This window comes from Larus michahellis, chromosome Z (genome assembly GCF_964199755.1).
Source record: "Larus michahellis chromosome Z, bLarMic1.1, whole genome shotgun sequence".
Lineage (NCBI taxonomy): Eukaryota > Metazoa > Chordata > Aves > Charadriiformes > Laridae > Larus > Larus michahellis.
The window spans coordinates 13,116,643-13,138,558 of NC_133930.1; the positions used below are offsets into that span (position 1 = coordinate 13,116,643).

Here is a 21,916-nt window from a genome sequence, read left to right on the forward strand (position 1 = left end):
TAAAGCCAGGAGCAGTGAGCAGGGCAATCTGCAGGATTAGTCTCTCATCAGCACAGCGTGTTTCGCTGCTGCCATCTTCCGGCAAAAGCGACAGTTCTCCCGGTTGCTTTTGAAATATTTAATCATCTTTTCTCTCTAACAGTATCGGTATAGGGTTTTGTTCATTTGGTGGTTAGATAATTTATCTATAAGTTTTGCAATGTGGTGTCTCTTAGCCAGTTGCAATTCGCCCCCACAAAAAGATTTTAGAATTTATTGCAAATCTAAAAACTAGTATTTAAAAGCAAATATCCTTTGTATTACCAAACATTGCAATGCTGACCAACATCTCACATATATTATTGAACGTACCTGTTTCAGAAACGTTTTTGACAATATTTATGCTGCTTGTAGTTTAGACAGCAAATAAATTATTTGGATCTAGACCTGATTCTGTCCTTAAGTTCATATTTACTACACCTTCTCATTTTACTATTTAAAGATATAGAAAAATATTTGTATTATACATCCTACATTTGTGGTCAAATAAAGTGGTGGTGTTCTCTCAACCATCCTTCACCCCTACACAACCAGTATTGGAAAGCTATACAATACTGCCTATTTTTCCTGAAATTTTTTCTTACAGCACTTAAGTCTGTGGAGTCTGAGGTGCTCTGATGTTCACCTAAGCACATTTTAGCTGTATTTAGCACTCCAAAATCCCAAATAGTTGCTGCAGATGAAGAGGAAGAGGCTGTTACAGGAGGCAGAAGTGTCAGGGGCTCTGCAGGCCAAGCCAAGCCATAGCTCTGACCCCTGATTTAGTCTCTTCAAAGTAATGACGCTATGACAGGATTTCTTGAAAACTTGAAATCTTGTAATAAACACCCTTCTTACAAAGAAGAAAGGCTACTGTAGGAGTTCACTGAACACACCAAGGCCCTTGGGACAGACCACTCTGGGAGCCCAGGCCCACCATGAGAATGTGCTGAGAGAAAGCAACCTTCCTAAATGAAAACATGAGTTATTATCATATAAAAACAACAGTGGGCAGAAAAGGGGAAGAAAGTTACAAAGCAAAAAGCTGCATCTGAATATCACATCCTTTTCTCAGAGATGTCGGTAGCCTCCGGCCACACTCCAACTCCCGTCCCCCCCGCGCCCGCCGGTGCCGAGCCTCCTCTCAGGGCAGGGCTCAGCACAGCACTCCTGCCGTCCAGGTGTGAGGAACAAGTTCCGGTCCGAATGAAATAGGCTCAGGCAGAATCCTCTGTGAAGCACATTTTTATTTACTTTGTTGCAAGAGCGGGTGACCTAGCAAGTAGGCACACTTCCAGTTCTTGAAACACACCTTTTTATTCCCTAATCCCGGCCGAATTTTTCCCTCCCCTGTTTCCCATTGGTTGGGTACTCCAGGGTTCACAGGCTGTCCGAGCCGCCTAAAATTCTTCCCGCATGTCCTGCCTCTGTTTACTTCTCTTTATGCTACACCTAAAGGGATGATCTGACTAGTTTATTTCTTTCCTTTTTGGTAAAAGATTGCTCAATGTCATTAGCCCTGGTTAAATGTTTGACTGCCCTTCTAGACACTAATCCAGTAGGAATCAGTTTGTCCTTTTGTCTGTGTGATAAGAGATGTTCTACGAGCCTTTGCTGGAGCCTCTTTTAGTCATTCCCTTATCGTGTCACCTCTGATGGAAACGGCTTTTCTCCTCTGCAAAAGCAATACCTCCCTTTCTTACACAGGTCTGACAGAATTTCCTCAGAATATCTTCCACTCTTCTGCCCCCTTCCCCTCTGAGAAAACAGACATTGGTCAATGCGATTTTTATTTTATTATATTTTTGCCTCCTTTCTGAAGATAGTCCCATACTCAGTCCCCGGGTGCCACCCCGGCCCTCAGCTCCTTCCCACCCCCTCGGGGCCCTATGGCCCTGACAGCGGGGGAAAGCTGGTTAAGTTTCTCCCTCAGGAGGGAGGTGAGCAGGGATGAGCGCACGCAGGCCCTCGCTGCCCCGTTTCCCGGGTGCTGACAGGGCTTCCGCCATCTTGAGCTGCTGGGTCCCCTCGCAGGCGGCGTACCCTCCCGCCTCCCCGGCCGCACACACTGAGGAGCCGCGTCCCGTCCCGGCGCGGCCCTCCGGCCCCATTGGCCCGGATACGGCAGTTCAGGTCAGGTCGGTCCGGCCGCCCCCGGTTGCATCAGCTGCGGCGGCCGGGACGCGCCTGCGCGGGGCCGTTCCCGCCCCTTCCCTGCTGCGCCGCGAGGCTCCGCGTGTGGCAATGGCGGGCGCTGACAGCCAGGTGGGCCCGGCGGCGGCCGGGGGTCGTGCTGGAGCACCGTCTGTCTCCTCAGCGCTGCCCCCTCTCACCGCGGGCCGGGGGGGTGTCCTGAGGCGGGGCCTCCCCTTGTCCCCGCGTCAGGCCTGGAGGGTGGGCGGCTCCGTCAGGAGGACGGGTCCTGGCGGCAGGAGGGAGCTAGGCCTCTTCCCCCTCGCCCTTATCGCGGGTGGACGGGTGTTTCTCCAGCGCCGGGGGAGCAGGGTGGAAAGGCGGTGGGGTTTACTTGAAGGTAAAAGAGCAGGGGCTGGGCTGCGGGTTCGTGGGGCGAAGGGGTCGGGTCTCTTCCCTGTCGTGTGGGGCGGACAGGGGGGTTAAAGCGCCTTAGGTGTGAGCGACCGCTGGAGGATGAGGAAATTGTGCTCGCCCTCCTCAGGTAAATGCTGGGGAAGAAAAAAAGGCGGACTGCGGAAAGAAGAAGATGAAGGAGGTGGCCGGCGATGGAGGGCGGACGGAGGTGAGCTGTGCTTGGGCCGGGGGGGTGGGGGGAGTTGAAGGTGCCAGTCTTCTGGTTTTATTCCATACTGATGCAGTTCATCTCTCTGAAGTATTTAATCTGGAGTTGCAGTTACCTTTTTTCCCGCTATTATTTTACTAAAGTTTGCCATGAAGTGACTTCGTTGCTTTTTACACCAAGTTATGTTGGTTTAATGGGAGAGCGGTTCTGATTTCGCTCTTTTCACCGTGCCTCTGTTTGCACCAGGGGGTAGGCAGCCGTTCTCTGGGATGAGGAAAGCTGGCTGAAGGTCCTCTGCCTTTTCTGTCTTCGTGGTGGGTAAACACAGATCCCTCTGGCTGTGCACAGAGAGGGCCAGCTGCCAGCCAGCACTAATCCTGAGCCAACCGTATAGCTGTATAACCTTGGTTATGCCCACTGATAGCCCTGATGTCATTACATGACGTGTGAGCTGGAGTCAGTTCCTGTCCAGGTGGCTCAGAGTAGAGGTGTTCCTGGAGTTTTTTGATCTAATAAGAAAAATCTGGTTTTATGTTTAACTCTTACAGTGTTTTCAAATTGATTTTTGTTCTTGTGGAGCTTATCAAACAAGTGTTTAATAAATGATGTAGTAGCTTATTAACATATGTGTAGTTTATTGAACAGGTGTACAGTGGTACATTTTAAACTAATAATTTTCATTAAGCTGAACTCTTATTACTGTATAATTAAGACTACAGAATTAATCTGTAATAATAATGATTAATTATAGATATAGCACATATATAGATATGGTCAGCAGCTCATGAAAAGTATATCCATTCTATTTGCATTCTTGACATAATGTGATATTGGATTACTGTAATAATCTGTTGATTTTTTCCTTTCTCTTTATTCATTGTACATAGCTGAATCCTTGGCCTGCATTTATCAATGAACGTTTGGAGATGTACAATAAACTTAAAGCTGAACATGATGCACTCCTTGCAGAAAGAGCTGCAAATGACAGTAAAGCCATTAAAGTTACATTACCCGATGGCAAGCAGGTTGATGCTGAATCCTGGAAGACTACTCCTTATCAAATTGCTTGTGGAATTAGGTATGATTCTATTCTTTGATACACTCAATCCTTTTTAGACAGCTCTATCAGGAGGCTATGGCTGTGAGGGTATGGGTAACGTGTAATTTCTCTCGTAGTCATTTATCTCAGCTCTTCTCAAGGCATCTTGTATGTAATAAACTGGAGGTAACCAATAGGGTTTTAGATTTGGAATGCAATTTTTTTAGCCTTATGAACATACAGTTTCAAAATTAAATACGAATATAATTGAGATCTTTTGGACACATACTACTAGCATATTTTTCCCTGCAAATACTGTCATTGCATTAAGAAATAACTTGCTAATAAATTTACTCTCTCAGATTGAATGTTAGTACATGGAAACTAGTTCTCATCGACCTGGGGCAGATGACTGCTGGGTGATGTTTCAGTTGATTTCAGGGAGAGTTAGCAGTATAAGTATCTTCCACTTTCCTGCATTGTTGCTTGCATGGGAGAGTATTGCACGTCTCTGAGCTACTCAGACTTGCTGTGGAGTAGATTTGAACAATGCACACTGGATACCCTAGCAGTTAAAACTACAAAAACTGGGTGATTCCTAGAGGTAAAATGCATTTTTTTCTTGCTTAGGTGCCTTGTCATTGCAGCCTTCTTTGCTTTTGTGATTTGGGATGAATGAAAGTGGGTTTTTGCCTAGTGGAAACAAAACTGTAAAATTACTACATCAAAAAAGGTATTTGATAATTTTTAAAAGAGAAGGTGTGTCTACTATTGCAATAGGATTTTGAAGTCAGGTTAGTACTTTGAGGTGGCTGCCTCTAGGTCAAGTATGTTAATGAATATATGAATGTTGAGTATACTGCACAGCTTTCTTCCCTCATCTCTGAGATGTGAGCAGGATTTTAATGAATTTTCAAGACTGACTGCTCATTTATTTGGATTTTGTTTATGACATTGTACCCCCTGAAAATCTTATATCAACATGGAGGGCAAATTTGGGGAACTTCTACTTGCTGATTTCAGAAGATTATATACCATGTATTTATTCTGTAGTCAAGGTCTAGCTGACAACACTGTTATTGCCAAAGTGAACAAGATGGTTTGGGATCTAGACCGGCCTTTGGAGGAGGACTGTACCTTGGAGCTGCTTAAGTTTGAAGATGAAGAGGCTCAAGCAGTGAGTATCTTCTTCCAAAATTTGTTTGCATTAAAATTTGCATTAAACTCAGCCTCAAGTAGTTACTTGCGTCTTTGCTGTGTTCAAAAGAGGAGGAGATGGGAACAGGTTTGCTGTGTGTACATTTGCATTTTCTAATAGTTCCTTACAAGGGAGTTGCGGCACTGCAGATAATGTACATTCTGCTGTGTATTTGTAGCCAAGTCTACTAGCAGTTGCTGTAGTTTATGTCAACTCTGTTCTTGTTAAAATTTTATATTTGCAGCCTTGTTGTTAATGTAAAGTAGGTCTTTTGAACTGATCTCTTCAGCACTGACTTTGAAAACAATAGTGCAAAAGTACTGTCTATATACAATCAAAAAAGTACTGAGTAGGCTGCTCTTTTACTTTGTACATTTAAAAGTATGTACTTTTGTCGTGGTTTTGGCCAGATTGGACAATCAGAATGACAGATGCCTCCCACCTCCAAAGAAAGTAGAGAAAGAGATAAAGAGATTTATGAGTTTAGAAAAAGAACTAAGCTACTTTAATGAAAATACTAATAAATAATGGAATAATAAATAATAATAAAATAATAATTTTTTTTAAAAGTATACAATATATACAAAACCGTATCCAGCTCCCAGGATAATGATTGCGTCACCAGCAGGCACAGGGAAAGTCCCAGACTGGAGTCAGCAATGGACAGGAGCTGGATTCTGGATCTGAAGTCAGGAATGCTCGGATCGGGATCAAAAGCAGACGAACAGACAGGGTCCTCATGAGATGTTGGCCATTGAAGAAAGAGAATTGACCTTTTGATCCCTTAGCTTTTATACTGAGCGTGATGCAGATGGGATGGAATATCCTGTTGGTCAGTTTTGGGTCACCTGTCCTGTTCGCTCCTCCCTGCGGGTGGGACCCCTCTATGTTTTTCTGTTTCTGACCCTCTAAGGGGCAAATAACGAAGTTAGCTGACCTTGGTTGTTATAGCAGTAAGTATAAGCAAGAGCCTCTCTGCTTACCAGTCCTTGGTATAATCCGGTCCTATCACTCTAAGAGTGAACAGTTTCTGAACAATATGCCGTATTTCAGACTTTAGTCAGTTAGAAGAGGCCCAGCTAAAGAGTAAAATTACAAAACAGAAAAATTGGTTCTGTTTTTCCTCAGACCAGGACAACTTTATTTTGTCTGCTCATTCATATAAATGTGGATAACCAGTAAATTTGTAAATACTCTCTTTAGAAAAAAATCATTTGGTACAAGAAGCCATCAGTCAAACTCATCACAGGGGTCTTGCATTCAAACGTAGGTTTTTTATATTGGCTAAATGATGCCTTCTGTGAGATTTATGTTTCCTGGTCTGTGCAAGCAAAAGCAGATAGAAGTCCTATAGATTTGGTTTTAATTTGTCAAAGCTTTGGGTGTACTACAAGATAGAGTGTAATTTCTAACTTTGTGAACAGTTCTACTTCGGCGCAGGATTTCCCACGCATAAAATCTTTGGATTAGGACCACAGCCTTATGTTGAAATCTGATTGAGTGAAGTTCATAGAAAAAAAAGTTTCTTAATTAGTTTCCCAACTTCTTGACAATAATTGAATCATTTCAACAATAGTTGAAAACAGAAATTACTTGCTGCCAGGCTGTAAACAATTTTCCAGTATTACCTTTTGGAAATATTGGTGCTTAGGATGAGAGTATTGCTGTTCAGGTCACTTCTGTTCTGCAGACTCTAATGTGGGATCTGCATCAAGTATCCTTAAAAGCAGGTGTTTCAGAAAAGGTTTTAAATAAGATACTCAGAAACGCATTGTGCATGTTCAGACTGATCCCCTCTGTTTTTTACTTCCACTAGGTATACTGGCACTCAAGTGCTCACATAATGGGTGAAGCTATGGAGCGAATCTATGGTGGCTGTTTGTGCTATGGCCCACCAATAGAAAATGGATTTTATTATGACATGTTCCTTGAGGAAGGGTAGGTTTTGTATTCTTTTTAGGAGCGGGAGGATGGCAATCACAGCAAAGTTTCTGTTATCTGCTTGTTCCCAGAACAAAGTCATCTGCATTACTGCAGATGGCTTTGTTCTTTGCAGTGTCCCCTATTCACAAGCTAGTGTATTGCAACTGGATCAGAAATTGCAAGTGAAAGCAAGTATAACTCACTATTGTGTGTGTGTGTTTATTTTAGGGGTGTATCAAGTAACGACTTCTCCGCTTTGGAAGCGTTATGCAAAAAGATAATGAAGGAAAAACAAGCCTTTGAAAGACTGGAAGTTAAGAAGGAAACACTACTTGAAATGTTTAAGGTAGGCTGTTGTAAGAGGTTGTTTCTAGCACCACGCAGTTAATTCTTTAGGTATTTGTAAGTTTAGCTGCATGTTCTGTTAGCAGTGGAGGAAGGTCTCTATCAAATTAACTCTGTAAGGTGGTACGTTCCTATAACCTCATTTGTGATATTTAACAAAAAAAATGAGCGAAGGTGTAATTCTTAGGTTCTGGGGAATGTGCGTTAGATTTTCTGCATCTGTGAGAATTCTCATTCTTTCCCTGGGTGACCTTGGCAAAATCTCTGAAGCCACACTCTTTATTCATTTCCAACAGATGTAAATTTGCAATATGTTATGTGCATTTATGTTATATGCCTATAATATATCAGCTGTTAGTAAAATGCTGTGGTGATACTCTAAGTGCATGTGCTGATGCATTCAGAAAGCTTCATAAAACATTTTTTAGAATGAGGACTTCTGAGAAAGTCCAAGCAACACTAAAAGCTGATCCTTTCTCTTTAGCACCTAGTTGCATGTAATTTTCTGGCATTCCTGAGGTAGACGTTACTTGGTTTTCACTCTCATCAGGAGAATTACAGTGTCATTGGGGTTGGAAGGTATCTCCATAGCTCTCCAGTCCAATCTCATGCAGAGGGCATGGGGTCAACACTGAAATCAGACCAGGTTTCTGAGTGCTTGTCCGGTTGGGCATTCAAAACCTCTAAAGATGGAGACTTCACAGCCTGCATTCTGGGCAGCTTGCTCCACTACTTGACTATCTTTCTGTCTGTCTTTTATAATCCTCTTTTGATACAGCATAGCATCAGGATTGCAAATAATTTAAACTGCTTTCCAGTTCTCTTGCTTCACAAGAAGTTAACAAATATGTATGCTGCTTTTCTTCTCAGTATAATAAATTCAAGTGTCGCATCCTGAATGAGAAGGTCAATACTCCAACTACAACGGTATACAGGTAATTACACGTGCATCGTAATATTACTGGATATATCTTTCTGTGATGGAATATACCAAATGAATGTTTTCCTATTCTTAGGTGCGGTCCCTTGATAGATTTGTGCAGAGGGCCTCATGTCAGACATACTGGCAAGATAAAGACCATAAAAATTCATAAGGTAGGTACTGAAAATGTGTTGCTGTCTTTGGGCAGTACGATGGTGGTTTATCCAAGAATGTACCGTAAAATGGGTAACCTGGCCAAAACTTCAGTGTAACAAATTGGGAAAGGGTTGTGTGCTAGAATGATATTCAAATGGTCTGAAGCCCAATAAGGTTTCCAGGGCAGATGGCAATGTGAGTGGGGCTAAAGGCTTCGTTGAACTCGTATCAGAGTTTATGGTTTTTGCTCAATTGATGGTTATAGCTGAGTGTGAATAAACAGTTGGAGTAGGATGCCTACAAAGAGACCAAATAGGCATAAAAAAAACCACGGGAGAGAGCTTGAAACCATTTTTACGTATTCTGTTCACCTGTTTTTTTCTGGATTTTTTCTTAACCAGTGCTCTGAATTTAAGATTAAAACTCCTTATGCCTTAGTTGTTCTACATTAAGTATACTGATTTATTAATAATAGCATGTCTTTTCATAGCAGGCAGTACTAGTAAAATGTGGAGGCTCCTCTTCTTCAATGTTTCGTTTATTTTTGCGTGCAGAATTCTTCTACCTATTGGGAAGGCAAGGCTGATATGGAATCCCTCCAGCGGATCTACGGAATTTCATTCCCAGATGCAAAAATGCTGAAGGAGTGGGAGAAATTCCAGGAGGAGGCTAAAAGCAGAGATCACAGAAAAATTGGGCGGGTGAGACAGTTTTTCTGGTGAATGTAACCCCTTAACCAGAAGCATCTTGAGGACAGCATATACTTGCTGCCACAACCAAGATGTGACACGATTGTATTTTCAGTCGAGTTGCAAAGTCGGGTACTTTTCTCTCAAAGAGCATCAAAAGTCCTGAAGGAAATAACTTCGTTTTAGAACTTTTCACTGCTTTAAACATGATGACATGCTTATTTCACAGATCAGTCAGGACAGAACATCAGCACTTCGGTCTGCAAAACATGAAAACTTCAGTGTGCGAGCAGTGGTCACTTCTATGCAATTTGCCGCAGGCTGTTGACTCACAGTTCTTTTCTTCTGTGTCATTTCAGAATCCATTTCTGTGGTTTTTTTGTTGGTTGGTTTTTGGTTTTGTTTCTTAGATGGAAACCCGTGTCAGATAATTGATACTCCTGGACACTGTTAAAGATTGCTGCTTTTTTGCAGCAGTCCTCAAGCATGTGCACAGTTTGTCACAACATGAGTCCATTCATACATTCAGTTCATGTGCAGATAGTTAGAGAGCTGTAGAAGCAGAACTAAACGTTATGTGTCAGTGTACAAAGGGAGCTATGTGGGCACCATTAGGAATTAGACATAAACATGAGGTTTTGGAGCATCAGTAACAAAACAGGAAACTGAACAATCTCCCCTCTAAGTACTGATGGAGATATAAATACTAGTGGAAATGCATCTGATCTATTGCTTTTCTTTTTTTGTTTGTTTGTTTTTTTAACTTTGATTAGTGATGCCTAGTCAGTAGTAATTCATTTGTGAAAATTAAGTGAAAAAGGTGGTGTAAAAATACTAAGTTTTTCAAATACTGTTTTTTTGCAGGACCAAGAACTGTTTTTCTTTCATGAGCTCAGCCCTGGTAGCTGTTTTTTCTTGCCAAAAGGAGCTTACATTTACAACACGTTAATTGAATTCATCCGGGTAAGTAATGTCTTTTGGAAATCTTCTGATAGAAGAAACTGCTTAGTTTTAGAAAAATACATAACAGCATATTACATACAATGGTATTAACAGCCCTTCATTTCAAGTTAGTTTAATCTCTTAAATCTGGAAGCCACAGAACTATAGAAACCTCGTTTCTGAATTGGTCTTCTCACAATCTTTGCTAATTTATGTTTTTATCAATATTTTATACTTGCAGTTAAAGCAGCGATAACGATGCTTTATAGTATGAATTCTTTGACATCTAATAGTACAGCAAAGCTCACACTATGGCTTTTCCACTGATTCATATTGATTTGTTTTAATAAACTTACTAAATTTGGCCTTGTAGAACTATTTGTTATGAAATTATGTGTAGAGAAAAAAAGTCCTATCTTCTTGTTGTAATATTTAAAGTCGGTCTTATATATTTGGGCTGCAATGTACTGTCAGGTGTCATTGAATAATTAGAGACTGCTGCTTTGCTTGCAGGGAAGAAACATGTTCTTCTTGCTTACTACAGGGGAATTGTGGGGGGAGGGGTGGTGCTTGTGAAAGCAATGTATCCTAGCATGTCCTACTTGAATTTTTCTGTTCTTTTCTCGAGTCATGGACTTTTGTAGGGCAGCATTTGGATATTTTAATGGTTGCAGATTGAAGTCTAGTATCATTACTTTTATTTGCTTTACTATTTTTTTTTATGTACTGGGTCTTTTGTTTTAGAGCGAGTATCGAAAACGTGGATTCCAGGAGGTTGTCACTCCAAATGTTTTCAACAGTAAACTATGGATGACTTCAGGGCACTGGCAGCATTACAGTGACAACATGTTTTCGTTCGAAGTGGAGAAAGAAATCTTTGCTCTGAAGCCTATGAACTGTCCAGGACACTGGTAAATATATAGCAAATCCAGTTTACCAAAGATGGTGCTGATTCAAAGAAAAAAAAAATACTGTTTCTTTTGCTGGCTTAATTGTAAAGATGGCTATGTTCAGGTATCCATATGTGACATGCTGTCAGGAAAGATGTAATTATGAGTCGTCTTGTCTACTTGCTCTCTTTACTTGAGACACTGAGAAATGTCATTTTTCCATCATTACAGTGACTGTGTTTTAAACCTGAAGCTTACTTTGGTACTGCAAAATCTGGTGTGTTGTCAATTTTGTGGCAATTTAGGCATTCCAGTTTTAATACTCAGTTTTGGGAGCTGTTTGATCTTCTCTCTGTGAGGTGGGGGAAATCTAGCAGCTATAAAAGGATATCTGTATTTGTTTTCCTGACAAAACTAGATATGAATTATTGTTGTATTCAGATTACATCGTTGGCATTATGGGCATCTGCTTAGGTACTGGCTCCTTCTCATTGGCTATTGTTTGCAGAATTTTGATTCTGGATAAGCTTCAAGTAATAACCTTTTTCTTCAGCCTTATGTTTGATCACCGTCCAAGATCATGGCGTGAGCTGCCATTACGGTTGGCTGATTTTGGTGTTCTGCATCGCAATGAACTGTCAGGAGCTCTTACAGGACTCACTCGAGTACGCCGATTCCAGCAGGACGATGCTCACATATTCTGTGCTATGGAGCAGGTATGGGCTGCTGTTAAATGAAATTGGTTATTAAAATAAGATTAACTGATTTTTCCATGTTTGAGACTTTATTTCTCTTCTCATAAAGATTGAAGAGGAGATTAAGAGTTGTCTGCAATTCTTGCGTACCGTGTATGATGTCTTTGGATTTTCCTTTAAACTGAATCTCTCCACTCGTCCTGAAAAGTACCTGGGAGATATTGAAGTGTGGAATCAAGCTGAAAAGGTAAACAGTAGTTTTATTAACTTTTTATATGAAAGCAGGGCTGCAGCTGGAAGTCCTGTAAGAACTTATTGCCTTCTGGGAGGTACAGTGACAGCTGGACCTGAGCAATATAACTTTAATAACTGTCTTCCATTCAGTCTGGCTGCTGTAAATAGCTTACTCTCCATACAGGTGCAATCTCCATGTCGGAATCAAATTACCTGTATCTTCTTAAACTTTTTGATCATTAAAAAAAAAAAAAAAAAAAAAAAGGAAGAGAATAAATTTTGGCAGCCCCTGTAATAAGACTTAGAGCTATCTTCCAGGAGCCAGGTTGCTTTCACGATGAAAGGGATGGGGTTAGCCCCTGCAGGTGCAGTGCTGGGGAGAAGGAATAGACATTAAGTATATCAGGGTGGATCCCCCGTCAATATTATCTACAAACTTTGAATCTAGCATAAAAAGTTCTTGCATCTTAGATAATGCTGCGTGTTTGGCTTCTTTCAAAATGCATGCGTTAATTTTGTTTGTTTAAATTTGAACTAAATTAATTTGTTTTTTTTGTCTGGGGCTCCTCCAAAAATTTCCTTTTTCAGAAAACAAATGAGTTGCAGGAGTAACTGAGAAGTACTGAGAATCTGGTAGTGTCACATATCTGTAGCAGCAGGCTGACCTGATTAGAAACAGCAAATGGTTGAGAAACACTGAGTGTATGTGTCCTTTATCTCTAGCAACTCGAAAACAGCCTCAATGACTTTGGTGAGAAGTGGGAGTTAAACCCTGGCGATGGAGCTTTCTATGGACCTAAGGTTAGTATGTTACTAACCCCTCGCTGGGTCAGGCTTTTAATTCTGTTTGGATGAGGCAGACAAAAGTTATAGAATTCCTTGCTTTCCATTGATACTACCATAATCTTGGCAGTAGACATAGGATGCAAATACTGTTCTTTGCAGTATAGCGGATGAACAGAAAAAAAAAAACAGTTTTCATGTGTTTAAAAAATGATGCTAAATGTCATTTTTCCCCAGGAAGACAAGTTTTTGGCATCTATTTGTGCACAATGTTTGCCAGATGACTTCAAATTTATATATATATCTGACCAAGACAAACTCATTCTGATTAATATTCTGCTCTAAGTTGATTAAACAAACACAGATGGACAGTAAATGCTGTTAATACATAAAGAATGTTTTTCATGTCTTATTATGAGCAAGGGGGAGAAAATAGTATGGTGATGCTCTTGGGTTTTATTCATTATCTTCTTGGTAAAGACAACTTCTATTTTTCACTTACTGTCATGCACATTCCCTTCCAGTGTAACATTATAACTCAATTTTTTCAATGTCAGTATGCATTTCTAAAGCATTGGTGCTGTTTAGGTTTGACTGGAGGATATAGAACAAAAACTGATTCTTAAACTGATGACCTGGTACAAGCTGAGATTGTTAAAAACTAGTATCGGGAAGAGGGCTTTTTTTTTTTTTTTTTTTTTTAAGTTATCTAATACCATTTTAAGATGCTGTACAGCTGAAATTTTGTTTTTTTTTTTTTTTCCAGATATGTAAACTCTGACATACTTGAAAGAGAAATAATACTCTGTGATCTTGGTTTTCACATAGATTTAATACTCATTTCATTAATTAAATTCAGTTTACATTTATGGACTATTTGTCTGCTGCTTAAACAAAGCTGATTGGTTTAGTGGGAGACATGAACAGAAGGTGGCACTGTAAGATCTGCATTACCAGAGAAATTGCTGCATTAGAAATAATCCTTGCAGCAATAAGTAAATCCTAATTCATGAGAAAAACAAAAATAAACTTACTAGTTAAAAGAAATTCTTGAAAAATATTGCCTTTACTGACATAGTTTTGTAGCTGTGTTGAGTTGCTGGTGAGTTTTGGTATTTTAAGATGTCCCTTGCATTGGTTTTCTGGTTTTGTTGGTTTTTTTTAAAGCTGTCTCTTCAGTTTGCACAGATTAAGCAGGGCATTCTAGAAATTTCCTGATATCTTTTGAGCATAAGGACAGACAGCCTTACAAAATTACTTGTAACTCTTTCCTTAATAAACCTACACTACATTAATCTCCGTATTCAGTCATCTAGTAAACTGATTCTGATTTCTCTCTTTGTATGCTAATTGAATCAATTTCATTTTATGGGTTGTAGGTGAAATGTGTTATAGCAGCTAATCATTCATAATGTGAAATGCAAACAACATTTAGTAATTTCCTCTGTTGATTTGAAAGAAGGCAAATATCTACAGGAACCTTTGTTAACCTTAATTAACTTTATACTTGCTGCTAATACACTCTAGTCAAAGTAAGGTGAGCAAATTCGTATATTTTGCACTGGTTTTAATGCAAACTAGTTAAATTAACGTTTTTAAGTTAAGCTCTACATCTAGGGTACCTTAAACTACTTGGATTTTTTTTCCAGTCTGTGAGTGAGTGATTTGAAATTAAAGAAGGTAGCAAATAATTTATTTTGATAGAAGCTCTTTGGTGAGTAGCTGAATGATGATAAACTCTGGCATCTGAACGCAAAATTGAAAGACGTTTAGAACTTCAGTTAATAAAACTGTGGTCTGTTTGTTTGATGTATAAATTAAAGTAAGGCACACAGCCCCAACATATAGCTGTACTGGTAAACATATGAGTAAGAGAGCAATGTGATAGATAAATAAGGTCAGGACACTATAAATCTACTGTTTTCTGTCCATCTCTCTGTCTAACTTGTATCTTAAGCATACTTAGGATTAAAGTGTAAGATGGAATAGAAAGAATAGGCTTGACTGTAGATACTCAAGTCAGATCAAGTGTCCTTGATTAATATGATCCCTACTGGTAAGTGGACCGTTTAACGGTAGGATTCTCATCCTGTGTCCGTGCCCAGAATTCATAACATAGGCTACAAGGTATTCAAGTACTGCATAATAAAGGAGCATAAGTTTGCCAGTTTGAGGTTGAAGAAATCTCATTTTTGTCGAGAGATGTTCAGTTCTGATCTTGCACTTGCTCTTATGTGCTGCTGAATTCACTTGGTGAAAAGGCCCATGAAAGTCCCAGATTGAAACTCATAAAAAATAGCATGAGGTATTAAATGTAGTTCCTCCCTGAAGTAATGTCTCTCCACTTGCTCAACCTTTTCTTAGCTCTAACATTTTTTGCATCCAAACCTGCAAATCATTTAAGTCCTAAGGCAGGCTGAAATAAAAGTATGTTGCCTAAAACCAGCTATAGTTCCTCTGCATTGAGTGAAACCTTCCATCTTAAAACAGTGAGTTTGCTTTCAGAAGGACATGCTTGTATCATAAACTGTAGTAAAACTTGTGCCTTTTTGTTTCGCAGATTGACATTCAGATTAAAGATGCCATTGGCCGCTACCACCAATGTGCTACAATCCAGCTTGACTTTCAGCTGCCAGTCAGATTTAACCTCACCTTTGTCAGGTAAGCACAGAGGCTGGTGGTTTTAATAGCTACATAATCTAACTTTCCCGTCACCCAAAGGCGTAAGTTTGCATCAAGAAAAAAACTTACATTTAAAAAAAACACCCCTTTCTTTGCAGCCATGATGGTAATGACAAGACAAGACCAGTTATCATTCACCGGGCTATCCTGGGATCTGTGGAGAGAATGATCGCCATTCTAACTGAAAACTATGGAGGCAAATGGTAACGTTGAAAAGTAGATTTATTATTCCAGTATGAGCAAACACTTTATGTAGAAGAGAAATTAGTCCCAAGCATGCAAGAATCAAGAGGGTTTGTTCAACTTGCTTGCTACTACAGAGGTGTGCTGTAGATGTACAACAGGCCAATTCCTTCTGAACCACCTTCTGTAGCTATTAAATAATTCTTGATCTTGTAGCCTCTACATGGTACCACTCATGCAGGTACAGCATACAGCTTGTCTGCCCAAGGTGTGTATCTCAACTTTGCTCTTGCAGCTGGGCTGCCTTGCAACGAGTCGTTTGTGTAGGTCATCTCCTTTACTTGGTGCAGTGTAATACCTGATGGGGATGACCCCTCTAATTGTAAACAGACTCAAAAGTAAATGTTTTCCCATGATTAGTTAGTAATAAGCTCAACAACCCAGTTATGATTTGTTGTCTGTTCTAAAACACAACTTCAATCTTCAAAAGTATTTTTGTCCACACTGCAATTTATTTAGATACTCAGCTCTTTTTGGGAGATAAATTTTAATGCATGTGGGGCTGTCATTGCTTGTGAACCTAATCTAAGCAGTTGGCTTTACAAATCTCTCGTGTATATTTTAGTCCTATCTGTTAATAGGATTTTTCATACTAAAAAAATACTGAAAGCTATATAACTTGTTTTCTTTGTTTATTGAAGGCCGCTCTGGCTGTCCCCGCAGCAAGTAATGGTGGTACCAGTAGGACCAACATGTGATGAGTATGCTCAAAAGGTGATGTATATGGTTTGGGGCGCTTTTTTTCAGTGTATTTTATTTAGTTGAGATACTAAATTTAATGATTAATAGTATTTATCCCAGATAAATATTGTAAGTCTTTGCATATAACATTGCATCATTTTTATATTACAATTAGCTGCTGAAGTGGTAGACATATATTAAAGAGGACCTGAAATAGATTTCTAAACAACAGATGCTGGTCTTTGTGAGGCTTTTATTTTCAGAAAACTTATTTTTTCACTCTAGCTCAAAAGTTGTCTTACCCTTCAAGTTCTAGTCTCCCATGGCCATGTGCATCTTGCAAAAGCAGTAACGAAGATGAAGATGGGTCTTTGCATATTTAGCATCCAGCAAACCACCTCCTCTATTTCTTTCAAGCACATTATACATAAATAAAGTATGTATAATGGGAAAAAAGAAAAAGTAATAAAAATGAATTTTCTAATCAGAAAGCCCCACCACCTTGCTGTCTTTCACAATATCAAACTCAATTGCTATTCAGCCCAAAACATTAGATTCACATCACTGCTTACTTATTTAATGTGTATGTACTTGCATGATAGCTGACCTGTTTCCATTTCTTGAACTGGGCTCATCTCCAATGCCTGAGCCAATGAGGGTGCCTTTGTTTTAGGGGTCAGACGAGCTTAAGTGGCTTAAGTCTACAAGTCATAGTTCATTGTTGTGAATGAACTCCTATAGTGAGTGGAATGGAATTCCAATGAGTTCATTGGAATGAACAATTCCAATGTTGTGAATTGTCTCCTATAGTGACAGTTTAAATACTTTTCCTCCTAGGTCAGGCAGCACTTCCATGACGCTGGATTAATGGCAGATGTTGATGTAGATCCTGGGTGCACACTGAACAAGAAGATCAGAAATGCTCAGCTTGCACAATACAACTTCATTCTGGGTAATGTATAGTGCATTTGTTACCTTATCCTGGCTGACCTGTTGCATAGGTTATAGGATTTGATCTTTCTTCTGTGAGCAAGGCAGAAAATGGTAGTCTGTTTTAGGTCGCTTTGTTCCTAAGAGTCTCCATCCCAGAGAGCCTCTCCTGCCTACATGATAGGCATTCCTGGCTTGTATAGCTTCACTGAAATGGGGTCACTGTGGCCCAAGGCATTACTGCTGCTTTAGAAAAATGTCTTTGCTGTCTTCCGGTCAGCAATGTGGAGACACGTATAAAATCTGTTGCCCTTTGTCAGTCAGATTGTTAAGCGATTTTATGTTCCCCCAATAATTTATGCTCGTTTCAAGTGTAGCAAAAGAAGTACCGTATTTTCAGTGCATTCAGCTGTGGTGCACTTCTGATCTATACGTGCATGTATGGAGAAAACTGTTCCACAAGAGGGTGGTGTAGGGAAAATCAGAAACTGACCCTGAAGTATGTGATCTGAAGCACCACATTAGTCGTGTCATGTAATTTGAGTCTCTAGCATTGACCCTAAAACTCTCTGGGTTCCATTATAGTAGAAATAGCCTTTGACAGAGAAACGCTACCCTCGGAGTAATTGACAGAATCATGAGTAAAGTTCTTTTGTTCTTTAAAACTTTAAGCATATGATACAGATAAGACACCATCACATTTTACCATCAAGACCATACACAAATGATCAGCCTATCAGGAAAAAAATCTCACCTAAATTTATATTAAGAGGTTGTTTCAAAGAGTTGTCCCACTGAATGTAGGTTGGCTACCAAAGAAATGCAATCTCCTGTAGCTACCTCCAAGTATATTATATGAAATCTATATTAGTAGTGAGACATACATATATTATCTTGGTATCTGTATCTTTATGTTTAACTAAAATAGCTTTAGGATTTTCCAATAAACTGTCTTGCTGTTTCTGTAAAGAAAACAAAAGCTATTGGTTACTTACAACAAAGTTGTCTGTCTTATCTTTGTCTGTGGAGTACTCTGTGTTTATTTCTCATTTTGACTTTGTGGTTCTCTCTAAGAAGTCAGTCAAGCTAAACTTACTAAGTTTACTTTTCTCTTTAGTCATATTTTGCTAAGTTGCTATTCATAACATACTAAAACCTATTAAATGTTACGTGATTAAGTAAGGCTATTGGCTGTTACAGATCTAAATGGGGGGAGCTGGGAGGAGGGCAAAGAAGGATTTGATGCGTTGGTGAGCTTTTTAGAATTTTTGTTCAGTGTGCCTAAGTTTTAAGGGAGTGGGGGAAAAAAGAGCTTGCTAAAGGTTGAGTTCATTCCTTTGCATGTTGGTTGCTTCTAGTTGTTGGTGAGAAGGAGAAGGCAAGTGAAACGGTTAACATCCGCACCCGAGATAACAAGGTGCATGGTGAGCGTACAATTGCAGACACCGTGGAGAGACTGCTGGAACTGAAACACTCTCGCTCCAGGCAAGCTGAAGAGGAATTTTAACACCATCTGTTCTACCTGGCATTAAAAAAGATACTAGTTTTCTTAATTCAGTTAACCACAGAGTTCTTGTTCTGAACCAGATTTGAAATATATTTCACATTGGACCTCTTGCTCATTTTAGCAGAGATTTTTCTTTAGTCAGAAATGTCTCTTTTTGTAAAAATGAGTTTTTCACACACCTTGAAGTAAAATTTTCTGGCCTCTGACCAATGACAGATGAAGCAAGATGAAGTGACTTTCTGTGACTGCAAGGGAAAATGGAAATGGTAATCGGGGATACCTATAGCATTCTAACTACCCTGTTAAGAATAAAATACATTCTGGTAACAAATGTGTTTTAAGAGAAGACCTCAGACTCAAGAAACCACATAGTAATCATGTGCTGCAGCAGCTTTTGGAGTGTCTACTTTAGCAAGGAAAGTAATACCTTGCAGTCTTGTATGCTGGTCTTACACCAGTTAAATGCATTGACTCTGAACAGCTCCCAGTCACATGAAGGGGGAAGCGAACAGAGGTCTCCCGTTTCCAGTGTGGTTGGTGCCTCTGCGAGTGTCTCAGCTCTCACTGTGTGACACTCCTGCCTGCCACAGAGCACCGAGCTGCTAACTGAAGCCAACTAATACCCTTTTCCAAAGGCAGCATCTGAAATGTGCTGGCTCTACGGGTAAGGCCGTTGAAGCTGTAAAAAGGGGATAAGACTGTCTGGAAGAGGTCGGGGATAGCAGGGCCAAAACAGCAGCTAAGAGAACCAGGATTCTTGGGAATGGAGAAGTGTTTCTTTTCATATCCTTGAGCTGTCCTTTCAGTAGCACTGTATGTGTCACAGCAGAAACAAGAATGTACTGAACTAAAAAGGGTAATGATTATTTTTTTAAGAAAAGGGCTATATTTTTCAATTTCACGGGTATAGTCCCCTTCAGTAGAACACTTCCTATGCGAGCCTCTAGCCCAGGGCATCATGTACTCAATTAGCAGCCCTTTCTGTCTCACAGTTGAGGGATCTTATCAGTTGGTGGGGGGTTTGGTTTTTGGTGTTGCTTTTTTTTGTGTATCTGGCTCACAAGAGGCAAATGTCTGTTGCTGACAAAAAATAAAATTAAGGTCTGAGGTTTTTTGGTTTGGTTTTGGTTGTTTGGTTTTTTTTGTTAACTGAACTGAACAGCTTCCGAAGATCATTGATAACTGTTCCTTTAAAAAGAAAGCTATTGCTACAGCCTTAGCAAAGATCAGACAAATCTGAGGAGACGTTTGAACCATGCTGTCTTTGGAGAGCCTCCACTTCTCTCCATTTCCTTTATTATCTGCATAGAGGCATTTCATCTAGCCTTTTCTCATTTTTCTCAGGCGTGATGGTAACGTTATATCAGCACTTGAACCAATTGTGAATTCAGTCTCACCAGGCCACAACCCCAGGAACTCTGAGGGCAATCTATTTAGTCATCCTTTGGTTCATTCAGACTAAATGTTCCATCTAACCTCTGTGTGAAAAAAATAAGGGGGGGAAATTACTTTTCACCACCTTTCTGCTTTCAGAATTATTTCAGTGAGGGTTAATGTGTTTAAAACACCTTAATCTTACTTTCTGTATTTTACTGTATTTTGCTGTGGAGTGAGTGTTCATGCAAAACAGCAGAATCAGATGTCATCCATCTCTGGGGCAGAAAGACTTCATCAAATGTTGAAACAAAGCCGGAGTAGATACCGGTCCCCTGGGAGAAGGAGCCACGAGCCCCGTTTCTCTCTAGGAATCGTGCCTTAAACCTTTCCACCAGGCTGGCGCATTTGTTGACTTCCACAGAGGGCTCTGCCTTTTGTTTTGCAGGGATCCATCCCTAGGCACACTAGCATTAAACCGCTGTAGTCACGTAGTGAGATAACAGTGCTGTAAAACACAAGCCACTACTATGCATGACTCAGTAGGTGTCTGTCTTGGACCTCCTACAGAAACCTCACTTACTTAGACCGTGTTTTTAAACTTCTACATACACACTTCCACAAATGGGCTTTGTCAAACTGCTGCAGCAATTACACCTGAAATGACCGAGGCCCGTGTGAGTATGACCCAGGGAGGCTTTTCCAACACCCCAACCCAGGGTCTACTGAGCGACTTCGGAAAATCCGCCCAGTTGCAATGTTCCCTTCCAGCCTTCACCTGGAGTCCCTGGCTAATGGAGAACCTCCTGCACAACTGCCTCAGCTATGCTACCAAATAACATGTCAGGAATTGTTGTCTGGTTCCAAGGACAAAACTCTCTTTTCCCTCCACCCCCCTGCTGAAGGTGCCGCGTTCGGGCTGCCTCCTGACAGCGGTGTCCTCCAGCTGCCTCCCCCGGCCGTGCCTAGCCGTGCTCTGCAGGGAGTTACAGCCTCAGCCAACGTGATGAGCATGGTTTAATTACCGTACATCCACAGCTAATCAATCATGCTTGTTCAGACAAGTATTTCTGGGCTTGCTGTGTCAGGGGGTGCTAGGAAAGCACAGGTGCCTGCGTGAGGGCTCATGGGGTGGCAGGTATTTGCTGTCCCCGCTCTGCTAGCTCAGATGCCACCTCAGATGACAAAGGAAATGGCGATTTGAAGTTCAGCTGCACGTGTCAACTCCAAAGAGGGACAGTGAAATCCTTGTTCTCATATGTGCCAAGAGCTGCCAAGTGGGGTCTTTGCAGCTCCCCTCTCTTCCCTGCCGCAGCCCAGCAGCCTGTTCATAGAATCATAGAATCATGGAATGTGTTGGGTTGGAAGGGACCTTTAAAGGTCACCTAGTCCAACCCCCCTGCAGTAAGCAGGCCTGACCTTGCTGGCCTTGAATGTCTCCAGGGATGGGGCCTCCACCACCTCTCTGGGCAACCTGTGCCAGTGTCTCACCACCCTCACTGTAAAGAACTTCTTCCTAATGTCTAATCTAAACCCACCCTGCTCTAGTTTAAACCATTGCCCCTCGTCCTATCGCTACATGCCCTTGCAAACAGCCCCTCCCCATCTCTCCTGTAGGCCCCCTTCAGGTACTGGAAGGGGCTGTAAGGTCTCCCCGGAGCCTTCTCTTCTCCAGGCTGAACAACCCCAACTCCCTCCGACTGTCCTCATAGCAGAGGTGCTCCAGCCCTTTGATCATGTTTGTGGCCCTCTGCTGGACCCGCTCCAACTCTTGTCTGAGGGCTCCAGAGCTGGACGCAGCACTGCAGGTGGGGTCTCACGAGAGCAGAGTAGTGGGGGAAAAATCACCCCTCTCGATCTGCTGGCCACGCTGCTTTTGATGCAGCCCAGGATGTGATTTGCCTTCA

General features: G+C 40.9%; 1 protein-coding gene across 2 annotated transcripts; it reads left to right on the forward strand.

Moving 5' to 3' along the window:
- Positions 1-1,953: 1,953 nt before the first annotated feature.
- TARS1 (threonyl-tRNA synthetase 1) lies at positions 1,954-19,747 on the forward strand. 2 transcript variants are annotated; one of them, XM_074569301.1, is made up of 19 exons: positions 1,954-2,283; positions 2,696-2,776; positions 3,664-3,854; positions 4,869-4,992; positions 6,830-6,951; positions 7,165-7,282; positions 8,152-8,216; positions 8,298-8,376; positions 8,914-9,060; positions 9,913-10,011; positions 10,735-10,901; positions 11,434-11,596; positions 11,685-11,822; positions 12,533-12,610; positions 15,153-15,253; positions 15,373-15,477; positions 16,159-16,231; positions 17,036-17,150; positions 18,487-19,747. In XM_074569301.1, exons 1-19 carry the CDS (start codon positions 1,969-1,971, stop codon positions 18,633-18,635), a joined length of 2,430 nt encoding a protein of 809 aa, XP_074425402.1. In that variant the 5' UTR covers positions 1,954-1,968; the 3' UTR covers positions 18,636-19,747. The 2 variants fall into 2 exon arrangements, with proteins under 2 accessions (XP_074425402.1, XP_074425404.1); XM_074569303.1 differs by having other exon boundaries at positions 2,245-2,551.
- The last annotated feature ends 2,169 nt before the right edge of the window (positions 19,748-21,916 follow it).